Raw genomic sequence first — 10870 nt, 5'->3', positions numbered from 1 at the left:
AAACAAAAACATTAACACTTATTCTCAGGCCATCTTTCCTGAACTTTTTTTTTTAAAAAAAAGAGTAACATATAGACGTCGAAAATTACGGTCAAAGTACCGTCTTCGAGACAACAATAAAGCAAATGGGTGAAAATAGGTGTGTGGAGGAAGTAGTTATTCTTAATTTCTTATGTAAAGTCGCTTTATAGTACCTAGTATTGTATAAAACAGATTTATATACTCCATTTACAATTATTACGAGCCTTTTAACTTTTAAGTAAATATTAAATTACTCCGTACTAAATTAATCCGTTTTACAAACGTTTTGGGTAGGACTGGAGAAAAAGGATTACGTATCTGAGGTAGTACCTCAGACCTTGTAGTTTTTGAGCATATACGCATTTTTTCTGAGCATATTACCATTTATAAATATAGTTTTTAAGCAATATTATATTTTTTTAGTGTAATGTTTTAGTAAATGTATAGTCTATGAACTGGTAGGACTGGGATATACTTCCTCCATTCAATTCCACTCTATCACTTTGCTTTTTCACGTTTGCCAACGCGTGTTTTACGTGGTAAATATTATTACCTGCGTATTTGCAAAAATTATAAAAGTTAGTCGATATTTTTAATGTACTCATAAAGACGAATCAAATAAGATATTTTCACTTATGCATTGAGAAAAAATTGAAATTGAATGTACACTTATGAATAGTGTAGAAAATGGATATAGGTAGAGTGGAGTTGAATGGAGGAAGTATCATATATCGTTGTGAAGAGGCTCGATTAAGAAACATTTGCTCTACAGAAGTAGCAATCAACAATCATAGGAACAGAACCTCATGGAGAGTTTAAGCCATTGTATTTCTACTTACAAACCATGGACTCACAATGACAGTTGTAATGGTTACAATTTAAACCAAGGTCGCGACTTTACTACCTAGGCTGCTAAGCAGAAAGACGAGAAATGGAAAAACGGAGAAAAGAAGGTGATAAAAGAAAAAATTACAACTTAAATTTCTCGAATACAACAGAACGTGAAGGATTTGTGAGAAGACGCGCAACAATCAGCCTAGTAATGGCAAAAGAGTAGATAGTCTCCTCGAAGTGTTTTGACACCCATAGATTACAAGGTTAGATGTACAGACATTGCACACGACAATTCACCAACAATCGAGAACCATGGTAACTTTATAACCATATGTTCTCAGTTACATACATTTTGAAAGAAAAGCCATCTTCAGTTGGAAACGCCATCAATTGTCGTTTCTGCAAGTCCGCATAATACAAGAACAATGGGGACAATTTTCTGAAGCAAACACGGCAAAATTCCGGGGCTCCTGGACAGCTAGGCAAAACCGGAGGGGAAAAAATGTGCAATTCCTAGATTTGAAGCCACTGATTTTGATATTATAATCACTTCTTCACATGCTCAGGAATAAGACGTGCACGTAGTTCAGGTGTCGCATGCGCTAGCTCTGCAACACAAGGCGGTCAGTTGAGAATGTGAAGGACCAGACGTATCATTTTCATATTTACAGATACTCGTTTAGATTTCACGCACTCGAGGATATGTTATGAAGTACTCCGTATTATTTTGTGAATGTTTTTCGCTAGAACCTGATGATGTAAGTTCCATAATCTTTTCAAAAGTATTTTTCAAACCACGATCACGAAAAACCAAAACAAAATATCACGGGAAAAAAACTCAAAGAAAGTACTGCATACCTGGAGGTGAAAAGTCGAACAGAGGAGGAAGGGGTTTGCCATTAGGCAAGCATACATTAGGTTCCCTAAGATCATCAAAGAAATGATGGGCACAAGCCTCCAGCTGAAAGCATGAGTGAAGGAAGATTAGAAGCTTTTGAACGAGGGAAATAAACGGGAAAGGAAGTAAAAATAAATATTACCAACGGCAGGCACAAAACAAACACAAAAAATGCCACCGGGATATTATTTAAACTCAATTTTTGTGGATGTTTGAAATTAGATGGATGGGAACACCCGAGAAAAGAAAGAGTGACAACGAGAATCTCACTCCGCCAGACAATAAACAAACTTATGTACTAATGTGTCAACAATTAGTCTCAAATCAATAAACGACAGAATGCCAACCACGGAAGTCTGTGTACTCGTGTGTAAGACCTTCCACATAAGGAGATGGACTGGTCAAAACATGACATCAAAACATACTCATAATAACTAATAATCTGAATCTATGCATTAGATGAAAAACAAAGAAACGATTCTCACAGCTGTGCAACGGAGATTTGGAGAATACTGAAGCAGCCGTGATACCAGGTCCACAGCTTCAGGGGGCATCCTCTTATGAAACACCTGAATAAGAGTATACTGGAATCAGTAGCTTAGAGAGCAGAGACAAAATGCAAGGATAATAAGGAACACAAAGCACTCTATAATTGACGAGAATAAGGGACCAATAACAAAACCTTATGCCAAGGATGAGCCTTGATTTGAGGAAACTTAAATTCGCTGTAATTTGGATTCATGCACCTTATCTCTTCTCTGGTTGGAGTTCCTAGAATCTGGCATATCACAGCAAAAATATGAAGTAAACCAAATTGCAAGGCCGAAATGCACCAAGATTCACAATTTCACGTGATTGTCGAATTGAGATATTAGAAGATTCACCTTTATAATCTCCACCAATTGATCGACACCACTTTCACCTGGAAATAATGGCTGCACAAGATTTAAAACCCATTAAAAATGCGAAACTCCACATACAATTAGCCAGAATCATTAGAGAGGAGGGTTTGATGGCAAGAGTCCCATTAACAGAGAGGACAACAACTGATAAGACTCAAACACAAGACAAACCCTGAGAACTAGAGGAGCAACCACTGTGCACTAGCTAGGCTGATAAGCTCATGAGCCTCAACCAATATTTGCATAACATGAAAATACATTTCACATTTTCACTAGCCCGTTAATGAAATAAATCAATCACTCATTTGGAAGAAAAAAAATATGCTACCTAACAGAAAGAGGAGCAAAGGTATAGAGGGAAGTATGTAACAAAAATGATTCCGTTTGCAAGACCGAGATTAACCACAAATGCAAATTATACATCAAATTTGAAGTGGAATTGCAAACAAACTACAAAAACAACCTGTCCATGTAGAAGCTCAGCCATAACACAACCAACAGACCACATGTCTATTGCAGTTGTATACTCCGTAGCTCCAAATATCAGTTCGGGTGCACGATAATACCGAGAGCAAATGTAAGAAATGTTCGGTTCACCAGGAACCTGCAGTACTTTCAGTTCAAATCAAACACAAATCAAACATGACCATGAAGGTTCTCTTAGCTCCAAGGCAAAAAGGACATACCAACATCTTTGCACTCCCAAAATCGCAGAGTTTTACTTGATGTGTGTGTGGATTAACCTGTAGATCCATATCAACGAAAAAAATAGTTTGCATTACACGCAGAAGGATTATCCAGTGACAATAAAAATAACCAAAAACAAGTTAAATATTACACAACAGTGACAACACTCTAATTCAAGTACGAAAACGTTTAGAACACTCACCAGTATATTTTGAGGCTTGATGTCACGATGGCACACACCAATAACATTGTGAATGTAATTTAATGCACGACAAATCTAGGAAAAAGAAAAAAAAAAAACATAACAAAAAATTACTAGCTTAAATTATTACCAGGTAACCAGAAACATGATTTTAATAGAACATAAGACAAAAGCAGAAATCAAAACATTAGCTAGTAGCCAAAATCTCACCTGGTAGGTATATAATTGCACATAAATTATCGGCATATGCTGATTCATCTTGTTATAGTGCTTCACAACTCGGTAGATAGTTTCGGGAACATATTCCAGGACAAGATTAAGGTACACCTCATCTTTTTCTGTTGTCGAATAGAAACAGTGCTTTAATTGGACAACATTGGGATTCTCTAATAAGTGCATGATCTGGAGTTCCCTGTTCTTGTATCGCTTATCTTGCAAGACCTTTTTAATTGCAACTTGGTCACCACTTTCCAAGCACTTAGCCTGAGTGTAAAGGGAAAAGAACATTAATCATTAAGCATCTGCTCAATCGCATAAAATTAGAGACGAAGCCTTGAAGCCATTGAGTCAATTACCTGAAAAACTACTCCAAAGGAACCAGTGCCAACCACACGTTCTGCCATGTAAGAAACTGTCTGAAATACAGAGGCGTAAACTGTTGAGTTAAAATATATATAAAACCTCATTTAAGAACTCGGAGAAGGAAGTAGAGATGAACCAGGAGGCTAGATAAGCGTCGTACATAAAATTTACGATTAGTTTTGTTACTCCTACTTGGCTGGAAGTCGCTATTTTGTGAAAAAGTAGCAAGTATTCTGGACTAAAAAATAAAATGTTGACGGTTGTGTCGTATCATGTCGAAGGTCAATCAATGCAACTAAGAGACAAAGGTAAAGTGTTAAAGTAACATAGACGAGAAGCGTCAATCAAGGCATGCTGCGCAGGGAAATTTGATGAAACAAATATATCACAATTGCAGTATGGGCTAAATGCAGTTCTGCAATCGGTGCCAAGTCAATCCTTACATCTCGATGAAATACTAAATATGGAAACATGAAAAAAGGACAACTAAAGATGGTAAGTGGAGTCACCTGCTTAGGCACCCCATTTCTACCACCAATTGTTGTAGTAATAATTTGGCCTGTCTCAGTGCCATTTCCACTCACAAACGTGGCCTCCATCTCCTAATCAGTTGCATAAGATAAGGGTAAGTCTATTGTTTTCCCATTAAACGCGAGTAAATATGAACAGAGAAATCAGAAAGCTGAAAAACATTCATAAAATGATTCAGAATATATGCATTTGCTCCCTGCCAAGTGTCAGCTAGGCAACTGTTATTAACAAACCCAAAAGTCATTATCTGAATCAAATTGTTGATATGCATTTGCTCCCTATGAAAACTGAGTACAAATAGGTGCTTCAACAATTCAAGGTAAGATCTACAGAATATCCGCGTTTCTGCCCATGTAACCCTCATGCCTTCAAATTTCACCATGTCGCCATGGCAATCTGAGATATTATCCTGGATTTTCATCCCATGTATTTCCTCAACAACCTATTAGAATTAGCTTTCTGAATCCTATCAGTAGAATTTACGTCATATGTGCAGCCATTTTAAAAGTAAAAGATGCATCCTGCTCCACTTCTACAATACACTAATCATTCGAACAATTGCCTTATATTGGAATTATAAAAACTATATAGTCTTCTCCGCAGTTCAACAACAAACGCACCAAAAGATCACGATTCTTTGCAGGTTTAAGAGTACCCAAGAGACTTCTCTAATTCCTTAAGAATCCAGTTTAAATATCCCGCAAGATAATGTGCCCAATGTTGCTGTGAAACAGGTATGGCCCACTTCAGCAACAATATATTCTCATCTCAGACAGAAGAATGAGCGGACAGAATCACGACAAAAGAGTACTCCTTCAGCATCCTTTTAAATTCCCTCATTAGAATCTCGTTCCTTACAGCAAGCAAAGTGTCAATGCACTCGCCAAGTTACCAACAATGGTTCACCAATCCATGAAACATTTTTCAATCGTCGCTTAAGCAAAGATTTGACAAGTAATCTGATCATCAACGCCCAAAAGGATTACTTTAGATCTTGTTCAACCTGGAACCTTATACTCTACATAATACTACAGTGGTGCAGTAGTTAGCTAGCTTAGCTGCTAAAATCATGAAGATCGATCATACTCAAGACTTTTTTCCATAATGTCTCCCTCATTTGAGCTCAATCCTTGAAGAATTCTAGTTTTTTTTGTAATTGTATGATCCATATTTACCATATACCTAGTCCCTAAACATTGTACATTCCCTTGACATTTTACAGTCATTTTTTTAACCTCAAAGAAATGTCAATAATCAATACACAATATTATCCAATTACATATTCACAATAACTTGTAAGTATAGTATATTCCCTCCATACCAAACATTTGGTTAACTATTTTATTCTTTGTGACGACCGTTTATCAAAGGTAAACAAATGAATTAGAACACGTTCGTACCAGCAATAAACCTAAACAATTATCCAAACATACATTTAAACACAAAATCTGACAACGATACATACCAAAATGAAGCTGAAAACTCCCCAATTAAGAAACAAAATCTAACCCTTTTCAACATTAATCTCCAATAAAATCTTCAACAAAAATAACATCTACCCAAAATACCCCAACTCATATAATATACGCCTCGGTCTGAGTCATTTGTTTACGTTTAATTACGATAAATTTACAACGTATAAAAAAGTAAACAAATGATTAAGACGGTTGAAACCATTAACATCTACCATTTAGCTCATATTTTCAAAATCACAAAAACAAAAAACAAAAAACTCAATTAATTAGAAAAAAAACATACAGGATCAGAAACAGAAGGTCGTGCAGAACCAATACTTTTGAGACGACGCATAACATTCATCGCCGCCTCTAATTAACCCTAATTTCGATCGATCAATCAATTAATTTCTCCCCAAAAATTCAATCAACCCAGAAAAATAAAAAACAGAGATTAAGAAGAGAGAGAAAAGGAGAGAGAAATCAATCAATCAAACAATCAATTAACCTCTCTCCTCTTCAATTATTTGGAGAGGAACAAAGAAGAGAGATAAATAAATTATTCAAAGAAAAATAAAATAAAAAATGTATTGAATTTCTCTCTCTAGAGAATGAATAATGCAGGCAGAGAGGTTTCTCTCTCTAGAAAATGTGCGGTCAAATTGTCAGAGATCAAGTGTGGCATGAGACTCCAATCATGGCCTGCCTCAATGTTTGTGCACTTGTTTTCTGTCCCAAATTTTAAGACGGGTATATCCGTCGCAAGGGGTAAGATTGATTAAGGTTCCGTTTGACACGACATTTCAGGTAACTTATTTGATCAAAGTAGTTTATTTAACCAAAATTTCAGCTGCCTGATTTTTTTACAAGTGTTTGGCAAATACCTTATTTAGTCAAATAAGGTACCTGAAATAAAATGCTAACTCAGATAGTATTTGAGAAATCAGGTACCTGAAATGACTTATTTTCCATTTGGTACCCCTTTATTCTATAATATTAAATAATTTTCATATCCTTTTACGTCATTTTACCAAAATCAACTAATTTTTCAGCTAGTTTGCCAAACACATTTTTATATAATCAGTTAACTTATCAGCTCCTCCTTTTCAAATTTACCTTATCGATTCTTTTTGGTTTTGATTCGCTTTTCATTTTTTACCTTTTCATGTTTCAAATTTACCTTTTCGGTAGTAGTTTTGCCAAACAGAGCAATATTGGAATTAAATAACACAAATTCTTATTTAAGACAGGTATCCCGTAGCTTAAGACAGATAGTATCTCTCTTACAAAATGCAAGTGTCATCATCTATAGGTGTTTCATTTCCCCTCACTTACCCTCCCATTTGTTTTATTTTAAGAGGGATATTATCCATCTTCCGCTTGTAACGGATAGTGTCCGTCACAAACAAGAGGCTTTAATTAAATAAAAGTAGAATGTATAGCAAAAAGAAATATACTCCTTATTTGTTTTATATATGCACAGGTGTCGGTTGGGATGGTACTTTACACGTTTTAATGTTAAAACGTATAAAGAAGACTTATTGGTTTCATGTAATACGGATTTACACAATAATTCATTTTAAGACGGTCATACATGTCGAAGTTTAACACGGACAAATATTACTTTATATAGGTAGATGGAATAAGAGTTTATTATCTCTTGTGTATGTTGTTTTTACAATATATTTGTTTTAGAAAAAATGAGTTAAATGGATAATGGAATGACAAATTCTTATTTCATCTATCTACATTATTTTGACTTGTTTTTCACTTGAAATGGATATAGTCGTAGGATTGTAGGCCGTTGGATATATATTTTTTTTTTAGGGCTTGTCTGGAAACCATGGAATTATGAAGGGTTTGCTTGGATTGAGGGTAAAAGGGGTGGAATGAATAAGGGAGTGATGTGTAAGGTACGTTTCCATGTTTGGTATGAGAGTAATTATTTACCTCTATTACCCTCATGAAAGGGTAATACATTACCCACCCTCCCCCCTGGGTAATGATTAAGGGAGTAAAACATCTACTCAGTAATCATTACTGTTGGGTTCCTTATGTTGATGATAACATGCCCATTTGATTTGTGTTATCTTAGTTTACCTTTTCAGGATTAATGATGTAATCAAGCTTGGATTAAGAAGTGTTGAAGTTGTTAATCATCCCATTGTATCTAGTCAAGTGTCATCTAATGTACAAGCAAGAAAGTAGAGTATACTAGAGTAATAGAAACAGTCCAGACGACTGTTGCTTTCACACGCAAACAGCTGTTTGGATTATGCCACAACTCGTAAAAACTTGAAGTCCCTTTTATCTTTCAAAAGCTTTCACGTGACTTATTTTTTCAAAGATAAAATATCAGATTTTTATTAAGGAGTAGTCTTCATTAAAGAGTGGCTTGAATTATTCAAAATGTTTCCTCTTTGTGCAAATTCAATCCTTTGGTCTTTAAGAAAACAAAAAATGCTTTTTGCCATATTTGTGTTAACTTGTCATCATGTGACTTGTCTCACATCCTTTGTTTTCTGATTTTGCATGAGCATTTAAGGTTATCTTTCAAACCTTCTTTCTCTATTCTTACCTTTGCAAAAGACCCCTCTTTGGTGCAAGTTTTGGGTGGTTGCTATTGCCCTTCACATGTGAGGTCTTTGACCCTTCAAAACCCTAGCAACCCCTTTACTCACCTCCTCTATATAAGACGTGCTCCTCCTTCATAAAACCTAAGACTTTTCTGAAATAATTCTTCCATGTTTTGCAAATTGTTTTAAAGCTTAAAATCGTGTTTTTGCAAAATCCTTTAAAAGTCTTCAAGTGTCTTCAAGTTGTTACAGTCGTGGCTACTGTTGCTTTTCTATACTAAACTCTCTTGCTTAAGAATTGTTGATCTTGTAAAAGTTGTCCACCTCTATTCTTTGTTAAGAATGTGTTAGTGGAAACTTGATCCTATAACATTCTAAGTGTGTTAGTAGAGTTTAGGACGGAGTAGTCTTTAACTCTTGACAACCGGAGTAGGTTGTGAGTTGGCAACCGGAGTAGGTTGCGAGTTAGCTTGTCATAAGAACGGAGTAGTTCTTGTACTAGCTTTACAACCGGAGTAGGTTGGTGTCTTTTATTACAAGGGTCTTTTAGTTTTCGGAGTAGATCACTAAAGGAAAGTAATAAAAAGGTAGATTGGACGTAGGCACTTGAGTTTCTTGCCGAACCAATTCAAAAATCTCGTGTTCAAGTGCTTACTTTATTTCCGCTGCTTTATACTTTGTTTGTTTGTTTTGTTTCGCTTAACCCTAGAAGTAACAGTTCATCATACTGTCGCATTTGGTCTGCAGTCATACTTCATAAACTGAGACAAATAGATACAGTCAGAACGATTGTTGCTTTCATACTTCAGCAAACATTCATTGTGATACTTGTTCAATCTTTCAATATTATTCAAAGTATCCTCTAATCTCTTTTGTTCACTTAACTTACTTTAATCCAATAAAGTTGAAGTTAAAATTTTTAAAAGAGTACCTAATTCACCCGCTCCCCCTCTTAGGTACTTGAATCCATAAACTCAACAATTGGTATCAGAGCCTCGTGCTCTTGATCGAGGCTAACCGCCTTAGAGTTTGATTCGTGAGTAATGGATTCCGAGAAACACTCCAAGATCCCGGTCTTTACCGGTTCGAATTTTGGATGGTGGAAACTCAAAATGGAACATTACATCAAAAGTATCGATTATCAATGTTGGAACATCATCCAAAATGGACCTCTTGTCATTGAGGAAACCGATATTCTTAACGGTTTCACCAAGACAAAAGAGGAAAGAAATTACAATGAGAACGACTTCAAGCTTGCCGAAAAGAATTCCAAAGCAATGTCGATTCTTCAACGTTGTGTTGGTGAGGGGGAAGTTAGTCGAATCTCCGGGTGTCCTACGGCAAAATCTATTTGGGATTCTCTTGTACTTGCATATGAAGGGACGTCCCAAGTAAGAAAACACCGTATTGACCTTCTCATGCAACAATATGAAATGTTTAGAATGTCAAAGGACGAGTCTTTAAATAGTTTCTCTTCTCGTTTTTCTTGTATTATTAATGAGTTTCAAAGTCTAGGAAGGAATTTCGAGTCCGAGGACATCATTCGAAAAATCCTTCGTAGTCTAACTCCTAAGTGGCAACCTAAAGTCACCGCCATAGAGGAAGCTAAAGACTTGTCAACCCTATCTCTTCATGAACTAATGGGATCACTAATGGCTCACGAGTTTAACCTCGATAAGCATTCTAGTGAGTCATCAAAGGGAAAGAGTCTCGCCCTCACATCTTCTCCAAGTGATGAAGAAGATGAGGAGGAAGACGAGTTTGCTATGTTCACAAGGAACTTAGCCGGGTTGGTCAATGGACAAGGTAACAATAGGTTCACTAATAATTACTCGAAAAAACGCTTTCCTAAGAAACGACCTACCTCCACCGTGGGATGCTTTAAATGTGGTGATAAAACTCATCAAATTAAAGAATGTCCCAAGTGGGAAGAAATCAAATCTAAGGAAAGAAGAGAAAAAGTTAAAAAGGACTATAAACATAGAGTCATGAGTGCTATTTGGGGAATGTCCGACTCCGAGGAAGATGAGGAACTCATCGAGGAGGAACTTGAGGCTAAAATGTGTCTTGCAAATCATGGTAAAGAAAAAGTCTCAAAAACCTCAAAACTTGAACACTTAAGATGCCTCATGGCTAACCCCGACGATTCCGACTCCGATTCCGACAACGAGGTAAATCATCTA

General features: G+C 36.1%; 1 protein-coding gene across 1 annotated transcript; it reads right to left on the bottom strand.

Moving 5' to 3' along the window:
* Positions 1–978: 978 nt before the first annotated feature.
* On the bottom strand, positions 979–6823 carry LOC141605135 (shaggy-related protein kinase theta-like). Its single transcript, XM_074423795.1, has 12 exons — positions 6416–6823; positions 4636–4728; positions 4120–4179; positions 3755–4027; positions 3545–3619; positions 3342–3398; positions 3119–3259; positions 2638–2688; positions 2436–2531; positions 2239–2322; positions 1714–1816; positions 979–1463 (listed from the first exon to the last, which is right to left on the bottom strand). Exons 1-12 carry the CDS (start codon positions 6473–6475, stop codon positions 1402–1404), a joined length of 1155 nt encoding a protein of 384 aa, XP_074279896.1. The 5' UTR covers positions 6476–6823; the 3' UTR covers positions 979–1401.
* Positions 6824–10870: the final 4047 nt, after the last annotated feature.

Source organism: Silene latifolia, chromosome 10 (assembly GCF_048544455.1).
Source record: "Silene latifolia isolate original U9 population chromosome 10, ASM4854445v1, whole genome shotgun sequence".
Taxonomy (NCBI): Eukaryota; Viridiplantae; Streptophyta; class Magnoliopsida; order Caryophyllales; family Caryophyllaceae; genus Silene; species Silene latifolia.
Note: the sequence above shows the minus strand (reverse complement) of the source record. Positions and strands in the feature narration are given on the sequence as shown.